General features: G+C 37.9%; 1 protein-coding gene across 1 annotated transcript in view; it reads right to left on the reverse strand.

The window, feature by feature from the left end:
• PARD3 (par-3 family cell polarity regulator) overlaps positions 1-22,228 on the reverse strand; it is a 411,266-nt gene that overhangs the window by 94,493 nt on the left and 294,545 nt on the right. The window contains exon 21 of the mRNA XM_072328130.1: positions 5,400-5,657. Within this exon, the coding sequence (XP_072184231.1) occupies positions 5,400-5,657 (258 nt within the window). The remainder of the gene's footprint in view (positions 1-5,399; positions 5,658-22,228) is intronic.

Genomic DNA, 22,228 nt, shown 5'->3' on the forward strand with positions numbered 1-22,228 from the left:
CATGTACCATTTTGTAGGCTGGAAAAGTCTTTCTAGAAGCCTGATTCTCACAGGAATGAAGCTTTATTATGCTGCAGAAGGGTGACACTCTCTGGAAGATAAGGATTTAAACCCTATTACAAATAATTTCTGAAGTCCTTTAGGGAGCTTGCATAACAAACAGGGGCTTAGGAAAACACTTCCACATCAATGAACAGAAGTAAACACAAGTAGGATGGAAGAGCTTACTTGTTATCTTGGTCAACCTACACTGCATGTCTTTTGAACAGCTCTGTAGTTTTTAAATGTCATTGCTTAGACAGTTTGCAGCTTTTGCAGTGCTCCTCAAGTCAACTTCAAGAACTATCTAAAAAATCTCTATTTAAGAAAAAAGAAACACCCGAACATTTATGCGATGCACTGTTCCGAGTAATAACGCATACCTTCATCTATTATGGGACTGGCACTAAGCTCAGATTTCTATGCACAAATGATTCCGTAGACTTCAGGCACATAGGAATATGACTGAGGTTTAATATAGCTGCACGAGTGCCTTGCTTTTTCAACATTTATCCAGGCATTGCAATATAGTACTTCATAGTTTTCATGACCCATTTTGCTGCTGCTAAAAAACACTCTACACACACTAGAAAGATGAGGTCTGCTTATTACTCTTTTTACATGTTCCTATGTTGTATTAGAATGCTTCTTTCCAGTGTCCAGGGTTCGTTACTCTTGTGCCAATTTAAGAAAAACACAACACCAAGCAAATAAAAGTTAACAACTAAATAAAATGTTCTCCTTTTCTTTTTGGGCAAGTAGTAAGTAAAATGTGCAGCCTGCCCTTAAAAATAGCATTTTTGACTGTTAGCACTGAACAGATGACAGTTAAAGCAAGTGGGGTGATTTTCAGTTCTCTAATATTCCTTTGACAGAACTTGATTCCACTTCTGATAGAAAAGAAACCAGTTCATAAAGGTCTCTCATTCTAAAATGAACATTTATTTTTTCTTTTTAATGGTAAAATGCATGCAAAAAGCTTATGATTATGGTATTTATGTTTCCATTAAAACGTCCTCAGCAAGCCGTGGGAGTCTAGCCTACTATTTTCAAGCTATTTAGATTTATAGCAGCACAGTGCCGATTTTATTTCAATTATATTTCAGGACAATGCACTCTTGGTGGGAAATTGCACAGTGACAACCAGTAAATGTCCATTAGGAGTTGTCTTTCTACATACTGCTCAACTATGGATGTCAGGTGATCACTATAAAACCCCATTGTATAGCATCATTGTCATCTGCATGAAAAACACTATTGATCAGTTGCGCAGCTTCTCTTCTGTACAATGCAAAACATACTTAGAAATATTTCTCAAATAAACTAAAAGCTTTATCGACAAGAACTGAATTCTCAAGATACTTCTTTCCAGTACTGTAAAATAAACAAAGATTATACATTCCACCTCGATTTTGCTTCATTAATGGTAACATAAAAATTTGGAAAGCAAAAAAATGCTTAGTAGCCTGACTCTGAAAGTTATTGATACATAGGATGGAGCTAATGTAGCCAGGGCAGCTGATGGATATGTAGCTACACTGATGACTAACAACCCCCAAAAGAATTTATTTATTTACTTATTGCTAGGACTTCATTTCCTCTAAGTAGTAAACTGCTCTGCTGTTAGGGAAAGACTGTTTTAATTCTTTAGGATCGAGACCAGAAATCACTTTTTTAGTGCTACTGGAAAGAGTTGCTATGACTAAGTAACTGGAATTCTGTAAATGTGTTTCAAGATTCACAGGAACTACGCTTACATATGGATTACATAAAAAGCTCAAACTAAAGAACCCTCCATACTTCAATTATGTATTCAACAGATAATAACTATTGCTGGGGCATGGAGCGGGAAGGGATGGGAGGGGAAACAAAAAACAAAAAGCCACCAAGACTTATTGTCAATTTCTTCAATTCTAATACAACATACATCTGTGCTGAAGCAATTTTAAAACAGCTCCAAGTCCTAAAAAAAATTTAAGTAAAATTTACAATTTATAGGCTTTTTTATTCACAGTCATAGGTGATAAGATGGGTGAAGCAACATTACTTCCACACATATGTTGATGTGCAATTCTCTATTGAGGTAATGACATTACACAGTACATTTTCATTTAGGGAAATGAATGGTCAAAATGACCAGTGAATAATCACTTTCTTCATCTTTTTATTGTCTTGTACTACTTGTCAATTACAGCATTTGGGATACAGACAAATATTAAACACATTCAAGAAAGTGAAAAAAATAACAAGCATGATTTTAATTCAGCTTTCAAGTCACATTATAAGGTAACTTGGGGATCTCTGCCTGATTACTTGGTGGTACCATCACTGGGTGAAGCACAACAGTTGTTGTCCTCATAAGAGACTCAATCTTGCAAAAAATATATATCCGTCTTATTCATTGTTCTGATATAGCACCTCACACACTTGTCCTCCACTTAGCTATCATCCACATGCCATGACACAGTTAAATCTGCATCAGTTGGTGGCATGTGTGGATGAAGATAAGAGAAATTTAAGGAATATTAAAGAAAAACAAACCCTGACAAGGCCTCACACGCAGATGCAGTAACTCTCTTGTAAGTTAAAGAAAAATCTGTCATCTATTCAACAGTGGTATGCAAACTATTATGAGACATTTTATTATAGGTCTCTCTGTAAGTGACTTTTAAATAACCTTTTGGACATATTTAAATGTCAGATTTTGTTTGGCACTTAGCACCAAACTGAAATAGTAATAACATTTCCCATATAAACAATGCCGCTTTTACAATGTTCATGCTAAAGTTTTGAGCCAGCCTGGCCATTACCAGCTCCGGGCAGTGAGCAGCAGTGTGCTGCTAGAGATTCCTCTTCCTATCCACAAAGGCTGGAAGGGACTGTTTAGTTAACCTCTGAAATACAGAGGAAAGGAAGAGATGAAAGGGCAAAGGGGTAAAACAGAGGGAAAAAAGCATTCATCTGCAGTAACTGTTAACATAAACAGTATTCTAAGGATGCAGTGCTGTAACTAATTATTTTTCCTCAAATATCTTGAGGCATTATCAGGACAAATCATCCTGCAGAGTCAGAAACTCCCTTGAAAAGAGTATCACGAAGAGGTACTTCCATGACTACTATGGCAAAGTACATCAAGAGAAGGTTTCACTATGAGAAAGGGGCACTAAGGAACAAGAGGCAAAGGAGCCCCTAGGGTGAAAAGCCAGGCATCCTACAGGCAGGGAGAAATCTTAGCTAAGGAGCATCTCACATGCATCCAGAATTATTTCTTAAAATGATATTCAGATCTTTAATACTTCTAAAATGAAGTTTGTAAGAGACAGAACAACCTCAGAAAGATAGCTCCTCCATGAGCTCTTGCCTTCAGTCCCCTGAATATATTTTGGAGGCTGCTGGTAGTAAATAATAATCTTTTTCCACATGAAATGTCTATTTCTTTCCAGGTGATTCTTGCCAAGCATCTCATACCATCCCTTTATCATTAAACCAGGGGTTGCTTTTCTTGTTCCCCTCTCAAATTGCAACTCCCATCTCTCTGCAGACAGATAAGGCTTTCAGTTCCAGTTTGACCAAGCTGTGTGCGATGGGGCCCTCAGTGCTGCTGGGCTCTGGCAGAACAGCCTGAATGACAAAACTGTCATGCTGCTCCTCTATCCCACCCTTATCATTAGCATCAGGTTCCCTCAGCACACCGTTATCTTCAGTTTTACTCACTCTCTCCCAGCTCTTTTATCAGCAATCACACAGAGTTAGCGGGGTCACACAGGTCTTATATTTCACGGTGCCAGGTTTGCATCAAAGAACTTTTTTTTGTTGATGTGACATTGATGCCATTCAACTCAGGCAGCTCCATGAAACACCGCTTATGGTCTAACAAAAACAGCTGCAAGAGGAACCACGTGGCAGCCATATCCAACCAAGCTATCTCGATTTCCAAAATAACAAAAGTCCTGAAATGTCAGGCACTTGAGCATACTAGTGTCTATCAGTGTAAGGCTATGGAATGTAAAATTTCAAGAACACACATGAAGCTGTCTGCTTTTGAAATTATTTTGCTTCCTTCACTGAAATAAAATACATATTTGCAACAAATAAACTGGGTTTGTTTAACACCAAAAGTAGCAATAGTGCAATATAGAATAACTATATGAGTGAGAAGATAAAAAGGCAGCTCTGATGCTGAATGTTAATAGAAAGGTATGAAACTGAAACATCATTAATTGTCAAGTTAAACACCACATGTTTTTTTCCCAATATTATGTAAAGGAAATTTAAAAAAAAAATAAAAAAAAATAGATCTAGGATCACTCAGTCCTCATTTAAAACATTTTAGACAATTAGTTTAACACTTCATGATAGCTTCTTTCCTTACAGATCTCAAACACAGTAACAAAAGATATTGTTCTGCTCATTTAAATCAAAGTTCATTCTTTTCTTCTGGGAAGAATGGGGCAGAAAACAAAACAACAAGTGGGTTTACTGTGAGCAAAACTAATGCCTTCCAAATGAGTTAGCACCTCCCATAGCAGGATTTCAATGTTCATTTCTATACAACTGAGAAAATGCAGAACTTCAACATCATAGATATCAGCCAAGAAAACAGATGTATTTTCATTGTTGAAGTACAAAAAAGCTGTGAATGTTGCCTTTGGTTATTTCTACTTCACGTTAGTTTGCATGCGTGCTTTAGCTTTAGGTTTTCTGGTTTCTGTTGATGGAGTTTTGAAATTTGCCTGATTTCAACTTAAGGCATAGCTTGACGAAGTTCAGATAATGCAACTCCAGGAAAAGTATAAATCATAAGCTGCAACCCAAAAACACAACATAACTCCTGACAGAAGCTTGGAGTTTGGTCTGTATTTTATCAACAAATTCCACCTGCTAGACTGAAGTTCAGAACCACAGAGCTAGAATGCAGGTAACCATTAACCTATTCTTGCTTTAATAGTAAGAATTTTACAGAAATATCTAAACTGCTGTGAATAGGTAGGAAACGTTGCAGTCCACAGCCATACTAGTTAGAGTTCTGATAAATAAGCCAGGTGATATCACAAGTCTGAATTTTAAATTAATTATCCCAAATGTCTTGAACTGAAAACCATTTGAAGAATGAGGAGAAAATCTGAGTCTACAGGAAAACAAACAAACAACAACAACAGAAAACAACACAAACCTTCACATTCCATTCTGTTACTATTTGATTCATGGGAGCACCATACTTTTCCACATCAAGGTTTTTAAAAAGCCATAAATAAAAAAATGTGCTTCTGATTTCCTGATTGTTGTGCAGTCATCTCCCATGACACAAGCATTACAAGGGGAATCTGGTAAAAGCATAGTGGTTGTTGTCTGGTGCCTACCTGTCTACAGGTGAAGACTTGGAATTCCATGGTTTCTTCACTTGGGCGTACAAGGCTTCAACTGTCTGTCCTTCTCTTGGGCTCTGCGGTCTGCTGGTCAAAGTTATTGTGCCGCTATTTGAAGATGAGTCATAGGAAGAGATCCCAGCATACATTGGGTCTGCATCGCAGCCAAAAGTCCGGTTAAAATCCTGTATCTCAGCATAGTCACGTTCACGAGCTTGTCTCTCTCGAAATTCCCGAGTTTTTGCTTGAATTCTGAAAAATTAAAAGAAGGCTGAAACTAATTTTTCCCTCCTTTAACTTGATAGCAGCAGCTAACAGACACCTTGGATAGCCCATCTTAGAGATGACTACTTATGTGTTCCCTGTTTCAGTTTGCCACGGAGTCTCAGTTTTACATTGGATACTGAAGTCTCGATCTTAAAAAGCAACAATCAACAGCGGACTTTAAGGAAGAAGGTTGATTATCCACTGTATTCTTTATAATGAAAGTGAAAAAATGACTAGACATTGTTGTCAGAGTCTGTTTTTTTATACACCTTAGGAACTTTACACCATTACCTGACCAGCCTGAGAATGGCCAGACACCATTCATATTGCATGGTACTCCATCAAAATCTGACAGATATAGTGGTTCTAACACCTGCCTTCAGGGATGAATTTTAATGTACTTTCTTGGCCCAACACTACAAAAGTTATGGTTCCAAGCCTTAAAAACCTAAAAAGATTAAAACACACACATATATTTAAGGATGTATGTATGCAGTAAACAGCATAAGTTGCTCCTTGTATAAATTGTTTAGAATGTGCATGTTTTATTTAATATGTAAACAAACTGAATCTGGCACCTCCTAAAAGTAGGCAGTTCGTTTACAGAAAGTACTAACACTCGTCTCATGTAAAAGTTACTACTGAAAGGTGATGCTCTATTGGGATTTGTTATCTAAGTGCATTTGTTTAGCTGTATGACAAAAAGTGACAAATAAAAACAGATGGCATTTAGGAATCTGACAAATACAAACTGAGTATAGGTCAAATATTCAAAAGCACACAAACGCATTACTAAAATTTGATCTGGGCTTCAAAGTTACATTGGTATTTCAGAAAATCTGATCTATCCCATACATTCTCAGTGAACTGAAGAAAGCCACATGCACCCCCAATACTGTCTACCCAGACTGATTTAATGTTCTGTCATCATTGCAAAATGAAGCACTCAGCTGTCTCCTCCCTTCCATTAGCAAAATGTGTTCCTTTTTCATCTAATAGATAAAACCACACAGCGTGACAATTCATAACACAGCTCTGGGCACCCCCCGCTTGTTGACCGATTAACTGGAGCAGTCTGCTCAAAACCTTTGAATCCTTTGAAAGCAAGCCTTGCCTCTTCTGAAAATAGAAAAACCTAAGAGTCAGGTAACCGCAGCATTTTGTGGAAGTTTTAATCTTAGCCACGTGATGTTCAAGATGACTCTTAGCAAGAAAAAAAAAAAAGGGGGGGGGGGGAAGGACACACAAGGGTTGGGATTCTGGTTACAGTTGGACATCTCACTTCAGTCTCCTGCAGCAGGTGAGAACCCACGAGCCACACGGGCAGGCTCCATCACTGCCAGCAGACTTCAAAGAGTTATGGCTCTCCTGTGGCAGTCAGCATGTCCTAGCATGACACCTACACTGCTGTGTAGGTCTCCTGTGAGATCTTGGCTTGCCAGTCTTGATTTAGCTGCTCAAGCACAGGCAGCTTCAGGCACCTGACAGCCCTCAGACACCCTGCCAGACCCCCAGCTGCCAGACAAGGAGGGCTCTTGCAGGTCCTTGTCATGTCTGTCAGCCCTGTGCTGACATCTCAGAGACTGTGATAACTCAAATGACACAAGACAACTGTATGTGTGCACGAGAATCCTGCTCTGAGGTTTTTTTTTATGGATAAGTCTAAATTGGAATGTTTTCACCAAAATGAGCTCCAAGCAAATTGTGCTTTTTAGGCTAACATAGATCCTAGTAACAAAAAACAGAATAGAAGGGTAACACAGCCAGGTAGATCTATTTTCTTTAAAAATCCCACAATTACAGACCAAGGGTACAGTTTGCGGAGTCAAACTGATCCACTGAACTCTCTTCAACAGCAAGTAACAGCTGCACTGGTGGCTCAGTGATTCATGTAAATGCCTGAATTATACCACAGCTTCATTCTTTGTTTTTCTGACCACTACTGCTGGCTTGTATACTACAACTCTTGCTTGTATTCAGCCCCGGTGAAAAGGAAAACAAGTACACAAACAAATAGAAAATGCAAATAGGAGCAATCTGTGAAAAATTAACATAGTTTTTTTAATTAAGCAAACAAGATTTTCATATTTATTTTTATAACTGATTGCTTTTTAGTTTAAGAGGGGAAAATGGAAAAGAAAACTGCAGCAGTACTCAGCTGACGGCATGCAAGTTCCCAGTTGTATCAGTCTCCAAAGGGATTTATTTTTTCTTAATTTACACTGACAGAGGATTCAGCCTTAAATGCCAAATCCATTTCAAATTTAGAATTTGTTTTTGCACATGTGATTTAAAATACAAAGGTATGCGTTACATTGTCCTATATCCCAGAGCAAAAGCAGAACTGAAGGAGACCTGCAGTAGTTGACTTCAACGTTCTGCAGACTGCAATTCCAATTTGTAGTTCTGTGTTAATTACCCTGTAGCAGAACATATTTGCCCACTAATATTAACCTTCTGAATGGAAAAAGCAAAGGAAATCCACAATTTTCTAGATATTGCTAAATTCTAGCACTTAACTTTAATTTCAGTGGTCAGTATGTTGCCAAATATTTGAACAATGGCTGATGCCAATTTGAGGAAAAAATGCTTTAGACAAGTAAAATATTCTTGCACAAAATTAGGCAGTATAACAAAGACAAGGCATCAGGAATGCACTCAGAACAAAAAACCACATTACCTGATGTACTCATAAAGCTGAATTATCAATGGCAATATTGGCCTTTGTCTTACTGACTGCAGTGATACATGATGGTGAACTTATCTAGTTTTTGACCATGAACATAACTTCACTCTCCCCAGGTGCAGACATGAGTGCCCACAGTTTCATTGTTAACAAAATATACTCATGTATCTGCTTATTGGTGATTTAATACACTTGAACACTTAAGTAACATCACTCACATCCTAACATTAAGATTCTCCCATGCATGGTTCAATGAAGAATACTTACTCCTATTCAAGTGGAAATGAACTGATTGTTGAAGTGTTATCCAAATAATTGCATTCACATCTACCAGAATTTTTATTTTTTTTTAGAATTATTTTCTAATTTCTGATAAAATGTGTTAATACACAGTAGTAAAAAAAAAAAAAAAAAAAAAAGGAAAGTAAAAAAAAAAAGTCTAAATGCATTATACATTTTCCTGCTAATTATAACCAAAACATTCAGTCATCCTCTAAAACAGCATTTACAAGGAGTGACTCAAAGGTGAGATTTAAGATTTTCATCTGTACTGACATTCAAAATTTGCTGAATCTTTTTCACTGAATGAATTTGCAATGCATCAATTCTAAACTGGTACTTCTACAATACAACAAAAATACAGATATTCTGATTAAATTTATATATTGTTTAATGTGCAGTTCAGCTTCTGCTTTCTTCAGGACATACTATGTTTAAGCACAGACTCCAAATTTAAAGGAACAAAACAACCCCCCAAAAAAAGAGAGAAAAAAAAACAAAACAACAAGCCATAGATACATTCTTGAAAGGAACACCAGCTAGTAGCTGAATATTATTCTATCCCTTGTTCAACTGTACTTGCATGCCACCGTACACATAGTGTGGCTTAAATTATCCATTAGAATGTACCACATTAAGCACACACTCAGGACATGTCCATGCAGAATATGGTGGGTAAAACTAAAGTGATTATGTGAACGCTGAAATCCAGTATCTGGAGAAGCGTTCAACCAGAGCGGTTCAGGCTCACAATGTGGATATTTCTGTTCTTCACTGAACAGTATTCCATGACACAATAAAAATGTACATCTGGGGTTTCAGATCAGCTAATTTTTAGGATTTATTTTATGGATCTCATATGGGCTTAACGATGATAGTAATGCTTAGCGCTTTAATAACTTCATCTTGAAAGAATTTTGCAAAAATTGCTGATCAATATTGCAGTGTTTAAATGAAATTGAACTTTCAAAAATACAAAAGCTATCCCTAGAAGTTTCTAAAGCCCTCTTGCTGAAGTGTTAATACTGAATGTCAACAATGTGATGTCGTTCTTTTGAGACTCAAATTATAACATTCAGTACAGTATAAACTACCCTCAAGCATTTCTGCGGCATTCAATTCAAAAGCTAATGATAACTGCTTCAAATGACAATATTGTTAGCTGAAGAACTTCCTATAATTGTTCAACGAGCTTTTCATTGCAAGCTAATCCAGTAATGATAGACATACCCATTGTATAGCAATTTTTATACATGTGAGATTGTGGTCACATAAGTAAGCAGAAAGCTTTCACTCTGCTGTCCCCAGCAAACAGCAGACATCTTGTTCCCTTTTTCAAAACCCTTTGAGTGGGATTCAGCTTTCAGATGAGGGCAACTGGCATTTTAGACACCTGAATTTAGTTGTCAGCATGTGCTTTTTTCTCCTGGTAGGCCTGGCCTACATTTCATAAGCACGCCACTGCCTGTGGGGCCTACAGAGCTGTTCAGCCAGCAGGGAAACACTCCTGTGTTCAGAGATACTGAATCCTTCACTAGGCTCTAACAAATGCATCAGGTGCACACCCCCTGCTCTAAAGGCCAGTTGGCCAGGTAGCTCAGATTACCCGCACCACTCTGCAAGACAAATCTTCTGAGCTAACACTCACATGTGGGAACAAAACTAACTTTCTGCAGCAGTGGAAAACTCACATCTGTGATGAAAACAGAGGTTTTGCAGGATTTGTCATACAATTCATTTAGATCCTTTAAAATTTGACTACTCTTCTTAATTGACCAGCACAGTATGGGAGGGGTATTCATGGGTAGTACATTAGAGTTGTTGCACTGGCAGCAACGTCCTCCCCTAAGAGCTGAAACAAAGTTGGCTGCAGCCTCTGGTGTGCAATTGTTTGGTCAATTCAATTAATCATCCTGCTGCTGCCAGGACTCGGTGATTGCCCAAGTGATTATCCACAACATAGTCTTTTCCACCGAGGCTCTCTGATTTACAAAATCAGTACTGAATGCAAGCAATTCCACATATGTGAAGTGGCTGACAATGCTTATTAAGGATAGACGTGGCATTGTGTAAGAACAGAACCCAAATGACAAGCCATCCACCACTGACAGCTCTCAGTTCTATTGCCATCAGACTGCTATTCCTCTGTATGATGGCTTAAGAACTGAGAAAAACAACAACACATTCATAATGCCAGTCAGCTTGTTTAAGTTAGTCGGATGGGATGACAACATTTGGCCCAGTTTTTGCTAGATATTGTTTCTAATAAAGAGGTCAGTGGGTGCACTGCCACATCTTGTCAGACGTGTCCCTTCCTCCTCGGCTAGAGCGTAATACCTTGTGAGCACAGCATGCCAGCAATAAGCCAGCTCTCACTGCTTCTCCTCCCTCTCTCCCCTAATGCCTTTAGGGCTTTAACGGTCTTTTTCCTAATTTTGACAATCAAGTCAATATGGGAGTTTGTTCTGTTCTATATTTTCCTTTGACCTTTGTCAGGATCCAAGCAGAATTTTTCTGACAACTGCTCTTCTAATGAAGGTACCTTGATTACAGGCATTATTTTGATATCTCTCTGAACCTGCTTATGACACTTAGCTTTTCTTACCATTATTAGAGCGAGTCTGTTGTCACAGTTATAACCATTTCTTAGCAAAACCATCTGGATTCCTAGGGAAATCATTCTGAAGGATCAGTGTGGGCAACGAGTGATCATAGGCAGCAACAAGCTACCCAGTCATGGGTAACATGCAAATACTTTATTCAAAACTTTAACACACACACACAAAACAAAACCAAAACAACAACAACAACAACAAAACAAACAAACAAAAAAACAAAAACAAAAAAAAAAACCTGATAATTAAGCATTTTTAAATGAGAAAGCTTAAGAACCACATTTTTCAAGTTACTAAATGAACACCTCAACCATATCTCCCATACATACACATGTACCTAGTTGGCTAAGATATGGCTGTTCTTTGACCTCAAACACATGAAGGAATACACAAACAATGTGGTGAGCTTGTTATGAATAATCACAAGAAAACAAGGACAAAATCAGAAAGGCCAAGCCATAATGTGAAATAGAAATAGCAGGGAGCTTTAAAGATAACAATACATCATTGTGTAATCGTATTAGCAATTAATGGAAGAGGAAGGAAAAGGTTTCTTCCCTGCTCAGTACCGAAGGAATGAAATTGACAGATGATACTGAAGAGACAAAAGGCTTAATTTGTTAGTTTTTCCCTTCATATGTCTTCACTAAATTGTTCATTGCAACCAGGTGGCTGGTTAAGCTATCTGAACTTCATCTTGCAAACACCATGGTCTCAGGTAGCTGAGACCTTTTTCAGTAATCGTGAGAAACTGTTGAGGACAGTTGAAGTATTGCAAGACCAGAAAAAGTCAAACATCCCTTGGAGGAGCAAAAGAATTATTGACTCATCAGTTTAATGTCAACCCCCTGAGAAACTTTGAATCAAACTATTGGTAAGCACTGAGGAGATAATGGGCCAAGCAGTAGTCACCACAAATTTATCAAGAACAGATTTGGTCAAACCAACCCGATTTCCTTCAGCAACACAGTAAAAGACTTTATGAATAGGGGAGAAACAGTAGTAGATATCAGGCTAAGAAAAAACAGCAGTTCAATAGGTTGAACAGGGCAATTCCTACAGAAGTTCTAGAGAGCAGTAACTCTTGGCAGGACGGTTTGAGACATTTTCTGCATAGATCCCTCTCTGAGTTTACTCAATATTTTCATTATTAATTAGGACCCTTCTGAATCTGCACAAAACCCAAATGAAGGAAAAACAGAGGAAAAGATTGAAACGTCAAATGTTCTCAAAGGACAGAGCAGAACTGAAAATGCAAACTTATTTTAATAGCAGGAAATAGAAAATAACTTACACAATAATTAAGTATATGAATTAAAAGAAAGGTAAAAAGCTGGGAGCTGCTTTGTAGGAATGGATCTGAAAATTCTACTGAGTGACATATACTCAGGACTCAGCAACATGAAGCTGCTGTGGAAAAAGCAGCAAGGACATAACAGCAGTCTCCTAATACATAAGGAGGAAAACAATATTGTGTTTTCTACATCCAATGCAAATATTAAGTATTTTAGTTGCAGCAAGAAAGACAAAGACTAGATGTTGCAGGCTGGGGAACAGTATTATTTAAAAGATAAATAGATTGTCATAGGAAGTTTTAGTATGTCACTGTGAACCGGGGGGTGGGGTGGGGTAGGGAAACAACAAAACAGTCCCCTCAAACCCAAAATTCTGGATGAAACAGACATCTTGCAGGAAATGTGTACATTGGAGATCCTACCTTGAAAAACCAACATGATCTCTCCTCCAGTTATACAAGGACTGCTCAGAAAGTAATGCCTCCTATTTTATTATGTTGGCCCATAAAGTCAGGGGTGGATATAGATGGTGTGGCTGTAAAGGTTGAGCCTTCCCACTGATACTCCGTTACATTCTATTGCTATGCAACAAATGGCAGCAGAGAGACAGTTTGACACAACGGTATCTGATACGCACCCACTGACATTCATTGGCACTTGCTGAAAGCTTACAGACACCAAACAGTGGATGTGAGATGGCGGGTAGAGTGTTTCAGCAACAGCAACAAGTCACCTCTAATGCTACAGATTTTTATGAGCATAGCATGCAGGCTCTTGTTCATTGCTGGTAAAAATGCATAGCTAATAGTGATGACTATGTCAGAAAACAAACAAAAACAAAACAAAACAAACAAAAAAACACATTATATAACTGAGAATTTACTCTATCAATTATTGTTATCATGATCCTCATATCTGTTGTAGTTTCCAGATAGATAAGCAGGAGGCATTACTTTCGGAACAACCTATGTATAATTGTGTGCTTCTATAACATAATGGAAAGCACAGCAATGACAGCAGAGCACCAAGGTCATAGACTGCAGCAAATGAAGATGAACCCAAATGGAACAGTCGTGGGCACAGAAATAAAGGAAAGAAGCTGCTTACCTTCAGAAGACCTCAAACAGGCAGGGATCACCAGTGAGATACCCTCATCTCCACTGCCAACCCTTAAATGTGGTCTGGGAAGGGGTGGATCATGGCTGCACCCCCTCTGGTCACTCAGGTGCATTGCATGCAGCCGAGCTCCCCTGGACTGGCCCCGCCTTCCCACCAGGTGCTCAGTCACTTCTTCAAGCCATGACTTAGCATTTCTGCTATAACTTCTATAAAAATTTTGTACATATATATTTTCCATGTAATGTTTCTACAAGAACAGAAAAATATAACAGGGACTAGATTTTTTTTTAAAAAGAGTCCACCAACTTTGAAATTAAAGAGATACATCAGAAATACACACAATCAGGCAGTCTTAATTTTCTTTCTCCTCCAACAATCACAGCTTATCTGCCAATTAGAAAATGTGATAGTACCAAGTGTCTCCCTGAAGTTCCCCCCTTCCTCAAATTCCACATGCAGAAGAGATCCCTGAGAATTTCAAAAACCTTTAATGAGCTTCAACCCAGGAGGGCTGTAGTAGGGAGAAAAAAATAGAAGTGATTATAATAAGTGCTCTAATAAATTGAGAAAAGCATGCTCATTTTTATAAGGACTCATATTTAAGAAGGCTAATACAAATGAAGATGTAAAGTAGCAAAAAAATGCAGGAGATAAAGTAAATATTACATTAATGAGCAGATGAAGTGCAAACAGAGATTGGAATCCAAGTGACACTGATGAAAATGAAGGTGTCACTAGAATCTTTTTTTTCTAACCTGGTGGAGTCTCCTATGCACCTCACCTCTACCTGCCCTTTATTTATCTCTTGTCTTTCCAAAGTGAAGACCCCACCCCGCAGAGTATCTCAAGCCTGCTTTCTTGTATCTTGGAATAAGTAAGTAAAAATCCTGGCCTTTTTTGATGCACATACACACATACAATCAGTAAATTACCCCTTCCATGCAGTTTTATACTACACAGTCAATAGTTTGCAGCAATTGGGGGTGAAGAGTATACCTGCTGTGGATTTTGTTCAACCAGAACCAAATGTATCAGGTATATAGGCAGGATAACAGATCCTCCCATCCCCAAATCAAACACTATAAGGACTACAATTTTCTGTCGAAATTTTCACATTTGATCCTGGAGTCAGCAGCTCCAGCAATGGAGGATCGCTCTGATGAGCAAACAGAGCTGTTATCCTGCTGGAAAGCAGGTTGCATCAAATAACATCACTGCTGTCTGTAAGAAAAGCATATTCCTTTTGGTTTACAAAACTGGGCAGATTAGCTGATATGAGAATGATCCCCAGTCATTAGATTAACATAGCTCTAATCTTCATTAGTTCTTTTGCTGAAGTACTACTGAAACAGATAAAGAGATTCAACAATTGCTAAAACACCTGAGAGAACTCCTGTTTCAAACCCTCCTTGCTCTAAAAGCAATGTTTTCCTCTCTTACAAGGGCTTTGTTGAGCCGTTACTTTCCCTGCAGTATTTTTCCAACTGGAGAACCAATCAGCAAACACTACTGCTGGCTAACATCTGAATTCTGTAGTTGGATGTGTAAGGAACAGCTGTTCTCATATGTGAAAAAACAACAACAACATACTGTATATCAAATGCTACCATATATCATAGCACATATCAAATCAGTCATTCACAGATACTGCAGGCAGTAACTGGAGGTCTGGTTACAATACTGTCATCAGTCAGTTGAGCTGACCCCAATCCAGCATCGTCCTCTAGCTGGTGCAGTAACACAAGTGAGTACAAAATTCTGTCACTAGCTCAATTGTAGGTCCATTATTCTGTGTTTTTTTGTGCTATATATAAAGCAATCAAATATTAAAGTTGGAAAATGAAACAGTGTGAAGTGACAAAAAATTACAATGAAAAACCTTTCAACAAAGTAAGGGATTATATGAATAGCATACATTGAAGTGGAAAGAAAAGAAAAAATTAAACAACCACCAATAGAGAATACAGCTTTTATATGCTCAGGACCAAAAATTAACACGCACAACACCTTTCAGAGTTTGTTTCTAAAACCCTGCTGGCTTGCAGTATTGACTGACAGCATATATCTACAGCACGGCCGGACACCAAACCTGGTTCGTTATAACCCATTAAGAGGAGCATAGTAGTAACTGGTTACAAAAGACAAGGTCCAGCTGTGGTGTTCAGAGGGGACCTGTCTGCCTGTTGTGAATACACCACTAGGTGTCTTTCTGATTAGTCAAATAATTGCTGCTTTATCTAAAAATTAGAACAAAGAAAGCTTTTAGTGCAGTGGCTTACTGTTAGACTCCTGTAGTGCCGGTGGGAAAATCTGATGGGTTTTCAGATCTGTTCCACTCAGCACTAACAGATGCAGCCATATTCAGTAAGTTTGTAATTATGCTACAACAATTTTCATTCTCAAATAAGTAGTTCCTACAGCCACTGTAGCACTAACAGAGTGACTTATGCAACATTGGAGGACAGATTGTTGCCCTATCCTGAAAGCCTTGGCATGGAAACGTGGAACACTGCAAATTTATGTTCTTATTAAAACTGGTATTTCTAACAGAATGCTGAACCTGTATGATCTGCAGAACAGACACCTTCACCAAACTTGTAACTCAAGAACATTGTAAAGACCAAATAAATATGGCAAGGGACTTGGTCAGTCCTTGTCAGTACAGTGCTTTGAATCTCTGTAGAATAACAGAGGAAATACAGTTGTAGTGTGATGTCTTATAATCTCAATCCATATACCTAACAAAATGCAGTTAAAGAATGTGAGGAGCTTTGTTTAAAAAACACCTCAGCAGCTATTATTCCACTCAAGCTTTAGTTTACATATCTCCAGAAGCCCATACTTTTATGAAGCAAAACTGATCTCAAATATTTCTCCTAGGCTCAATATTTTCATGCTATACCTCTGTGTCCTTTTACAAAATATATGTATATATAAAAATATATACATATATATTGCCATTCGTTTTCATATCCTGCACCCTCATCCCTTGTGTAAAAAACAACTGCCAAAAAATGCTACAAATCTCAGTGAAATTGGAATATCCCTTGACAAGCAGACCCCATCCCAAAATAAGTGAGAATAAGAAACACATTGCTCTTATTTTCTGATTCACAGGGGGATTGTTTTCTCTCCTCTCTTATGGGCTGAGAAGGGGGTGGGAGTTTTATCAGAAAGGATTTTATGCAAGTCTCTTTAGAAAATATTTATATTCTGAATGTTTGCAGTAATTATGGATTTAGAGGGAATATTTCTTGTGAAAGCTGCTAAGTGGCAGCAAAATACAGCAGCAGCAAGTCTGAAGCTGAACCTTTACTTTCTTTAAAGACAGATAACACTTGGGTTATGTATGAAGCAAAAATTCTCTCCATATCACAGCATGTTGTCTATTTTTTCCCCCTAGAAGTAAGATGAAACAGCTTCATGAAAATATTTTGCTTAAAGCGAGAAAGTTGGGAGTTTCCAACAAAAATATTATGTTCTCTCTGGGAAATCTGGAAAGACACCAAGAGTGTCCTGCTGCTCAGCCCCCCACTCCATCTGATACTTTAACAGTTCCAGATGGCCTTTAGTACAGGATGACCTCTTCTCTATTCTTTTATGATGACCTCTGGGTCACAAATTATCTATAGGATGCTGCTGTCATTCTGTAAGACACCATTATATTCTTTCATCTAAAGAATAAAGACGCTTAACATTAAAACTCATCTTTGTTAGGCTGACCTTCCAATGATGATCAAAACAGACAGTTATTCCAATCAATGTCACTGCAGGAAAAAATATGCTTCATTTTTTGTGACACTGACATTACGAAATAAAAGCATTGTTTTAAATCAGATCACTTTCGTAATTGTACTTGGCTGGAGAGCATAGCACAGCATATTATGCTCATTTAAAATATCAAAAATATGGCTGTAATGATTTTGATGAGCTATGCTGATGAAACGGATGTGGTGTGTCATTTTCTTTTTCAAGTTAACGATGTGGCTTATAGGATGTAACAAAACTTTTTACACAGCATCTATTAATTATTTGTCTTTCTCTATCATCATAAATAGAACACACTGACCTTGCATAGGAAAATATAATAAATAGTCCCAATGTACTAAATAAAGTAATAAGGTTAATTTCTTTCCCGCTGTCAGTAAATTCATGTTAGCAGTCTCTCGTCAGCTTGACATCAATTAATGATTTTAATTCCAGACTCTTGTCACAGTACTCACCACCCTTTCGTCTAATTAAAATGGATGATGCATGATGAAGGGAAAACACAAGACTTCTGTTCTTGTTGTAACATTTCTATTCATTAGTATACTTTTACAACAAAAGGCTTGTGGCTTTAATGGCACTAGAGAAAGATGAAGAGAAGTTTATTACATGTTGGAGATAAAGACTCTAATACCCTTAGGAAACATATAATACAGGAAACATTTTATGGAATGGCCGAAACCTTCAGGAAAAAATATCGGTGTTATATTAGTTGCTAATGAATATACAGAGTGTTTCACTCTAAATTCAGGAAAAATCATTACATGAAAAACACACACTAGAATCATACTTCTGTTTATGCTAGCACCAAAATATGTTGTAAGCCTAATCACTGGTCTACAAAAGTAACAGTAAAACTGCCAATGTGGAGACAAACAGCTAACCCACCTCTGCAAACAGCTTCTCTGAAAGACACAGATCCTTAGTCATTCTTCCCACATTTTTTACCATACGCTCCTGAATATGTAAGAGCACTACATCCTACTTCCAACTATTATAATCTTCTCACCAATTCCTGTTCTAAAATAATTTTCCACGTTTGATTCCAAGACATTAAGATATACTCTGTCATACAAAAAGCCTGTTGAGGTTCCCAGCCAGAAACATCATTAGGGAGCCCGCTCCTGGTTCCTCAGCCCCGAGCACCCCAGCATGCCTTGTCAGGAGCTCCCCTCCTGGCTCTGCAGCTGCAGCCAGCAGGTGGGACTCCCATGGCACCACTGATGTCAGCGGTGATGACATTTGCACAGAACAAGGAGAAAAACAACAGCAGAATTATGTAAATGTAATTCCCTTCATAACCTACAGGAACAAAAGGTTCTGTTTCCCAAAATGTAAAGGGGGAAAACAAAACAAAACAAAACAAAAAGGGGCTTATTTTGCAGATGATAACTACATGTACATGCATGAAGCACAGTGCTGCTTTGCTGTGTGTTAATCTTCCTCCAACAAGACTAGCAAAGACTGGAAGTTTATGACTTCTTTTTTTTAGTGAGAAGGAAGGCACACCCTGCTGACTCCCTGGCACTGACTGCTCTGTCACCCTCTCAGCATTTCTGAAGCCTCTGTCAGAGTGCTTCCAGCAATGCAGCTATTTAATTCTCTTCCAAAATGTTTCTCCTTATCGCCTCAGTACTGATCCTCACAAAACAGGTGTTTAAGCACCTGATTTTGCATCCATTTCTGTGGAAGCAGAAGAAGAATACAAAACTAGGATTAAAATACCTGTGTATGGTAACAGATTTATAGAACACGAGTAAAGCTATTAAGTCAGTGTATTAACCATCAGAAAATATCCTATAGGCTGTTCTTTCCAGAGGAAGACTTGACTCTAGAGACAGATTAAGGAATCAGCACTATTCACCCATAGCTGGGATCACATACTCTGAACCTTAAGATTATACTAGAATTGCTGCTTTCATCTTTTTAAGCACTACCTAGCAGTGAACCATGCTGGATACAGATGAAGATGTTGAAAACCTCATGAAGAAGCACATTTATTTTGTTCTTCTGTTACCTACTACCTGACCACAAAGAGTAAAATGGTTTGGCTTGGGGAGTGTATCCACTGCTAGAAGACTCCCAGGACTGAAGACAGATGCAGAAGGCATGGGCTGTGCCTTGCAGGTGACCAGAACGGCACATATCGAAGCTGAGGAGAGGCAGCGCACTGGCAAAGGTTTTTGATCTGCTAAAGATTTTTGCTGCGCCGAAAACAGAGAAGAAAATAAATGCAAAGCAAAATGCAAGTGTGAAAAAGGTATCAGAACCTGCTCTTAAAAAAATGTCTCACCAGCATGAGTCATCAACCAAAACAAGAAGACAAAACTAAGCAGTGGGTTTCTGAAAACTTCTGTCTTCCAGTCTCCAAAGAAAGAGACTGTACTGTCTTGAAGTAGCCAGAAAACATTCCAGGCAATCTGTGGGATACCCCATGGTCACACTGGCTAGTGAGAAAACAGTGGCCTGGGAGGTTCTCAAAGGTCAGATTCAGAGAGTTTATACAGTGAGTTTCCAAAGGCTTAGATCCAGTAGGATAGCAGAAGGTGACCATCCATATGAAAACTACTTGGGTTGAAACTCTAATTCCAGTTGGTCATTGACAAGCGTCTCAGAACCTGGTTTCAAGTCTCTCCTGTTTATCTGTATGAGTTTGACTATAAATAGAATGAAGTACTTACAGATTCATCAGGAAACCAGAAAAGGCAGAGCACCTCCCATAATAAAACTAAGAAGGGTCTGGGGCTGTTCTCCCAGACTAACCAATGCAATATAGCATCTCAATGCTATTCAATTTTAGCGGTTCAGAGGAGCAGCATGACAAAGAGGGGCTCCTAGTCAGCATTTATATAAAATGGCTGTGATTTGGCACAAGAATAGAGGTAATTCAATTCATATCATATCCAAATTCCTCAAGAATCTACAGTTTGTTGTTTTTTTGGAGCCAAAAACAATTCTATGATTTTACAAGTAGCAAGTATCTTAGGGCAAATTTGAAAATACTGTTGAGTGTTCTTCTCAGATGTCACTTCTAATTGTTCCAGTATTCTATTTTATTGAATGCTGTCTGTGTACTTGTCTAGATAATTTCCTTCTCTCTTTAAAATTATCTTTTTTTTTTTTTTTTTTAATTTTCAGTAAATACACACCATACATAGAAGAGATTTGCTCCTTAATAAAACATTATTACTAATAATATATTTACATGAGGCAATTTTCCTAATTTTAATCACAGTAAATTGAAGAACATTAATTTGCTTATTTTTTATCATAATCAATATGAACACATTTTTATGACTAAAGAAAATATTCCTGTAAGCACAATACTATTAAAATTAGCAAGTCAAAGCATAATAATTTTATAAAATTGTGGGCATGATTGATTTTTTAATTGACCATTCACTTGTTCTCTGACTCTCTAAGGATTTTTCTTCCAAGCCTCTCAAACACAGTAAATTCATTAAAACCAGACTATTTCCCCAAAGTATTGCATCATTATAGAGGTATATAGCATCAAATACCAAGTAAAACATAGCAACTGAATTACACCGCTAAAAACATCGAGGGAGAAAAACCCATAGAAAACAAAGTTAAAATAGCAGCCATTATGAACCAACACTTATATAGACAGTAATGTTTCACTGTCTAATCATAAGCATTTTGAGGGATTGTTCAATTAATTTGCAAGAGTATTATCCATGAATAGCTTGTGTTTAACAGCATTATTTTACAGGATCAGAATGAAACTCTCTGCAATCTAACTGCACAAATATTTAAGGTCTCTATGGATCAAATCAACATCTGAATTTTTCAGAAACATAAGGAAGAACCTCACACATTTGGTTGCTATTTTATTATCTTTTATTAGTTGTACATGCCACTACCCCCAAAGAACTTGCATTCCCTTATAGACATAACACAAAGGAGAGCAAATACACAGTTAGGGAAGGAGAATAACAGGAGGAGGACCTATGTTATGATAACATCAAGCTGTTATGAAGTTCTGGCACATGCATTTTCCACAGGTTCAGTGAAGACATAAATTGCTTTAAAACAAACAGGGAGTGAGATTCCAGGAAAGATTCGAAATGGTTAGCATAACTCAGTGGACAGGGATTAGGAATTTGCTCCATGCATGGGGAACTATACAAATAATTTCATAATTCTACCTTGGTACCCAGCGTCACTATTGCAACCTCTCTTAAATCATCACATGGACAGTCTATACTCTCACCATTCTTACTGAGAGAGACAGAGAGACACAGAAAGACAAAGAAGAATGAAGAAAGAAAAAACATTACTAATTCAAAATAACTAACTCACTCTTCCTTCTCTGCATAAATGTACGTGGCTGATTAGCTGGGGACCTACTGCTGCTAACAAGCCCCAAGTGCTTGGCAATTTTAAGTTCAGCAGAGTGCATTAAGCCAGAGATCAGCACTACGAACAGCAGTATGAACTATATGGATATCCCCTCTCTAGCCCTGAGCTGCCTGGAGCTATTGAGGCAGCTTTCAGTATCTCTACACTCTCAATATAAGCCTAAGCAGAAATTAGGTAGTCTGTCCGTGGGTAAGGGAAAGTTGATTGCACAAACACACTTATCTCCAAAGTCAATTATTTCCTTCATTTCCAGTATTTCCCCTTTCAATTTAATCTGAAAGCCTATTACTCTAAAAAACAGGAACAGATTTAGTGACCTGTTTCATTTTTTGTTAAAAGAGAGAAAATAAAAAAACAAACTGACAAGTAAAAACAACCAACACTGTGATCCAGGCACTCTCTACTGTCAAA

This window comes from Excalfactoria chinensis, chromosome 2, assembly GCF_039878825.1.
Source record: "Excalfactoria chinensis isolate bCotChi1 chromosome 2, bCotChi1.hap2, whole genome shotgun sequence".
Taxonomy (NCBI): Eukaryota; Metazoa; Chordata; class Aves; order Galliformes; family Phasianidae; genus Excalfactoria; species Excalfactoria chinensis.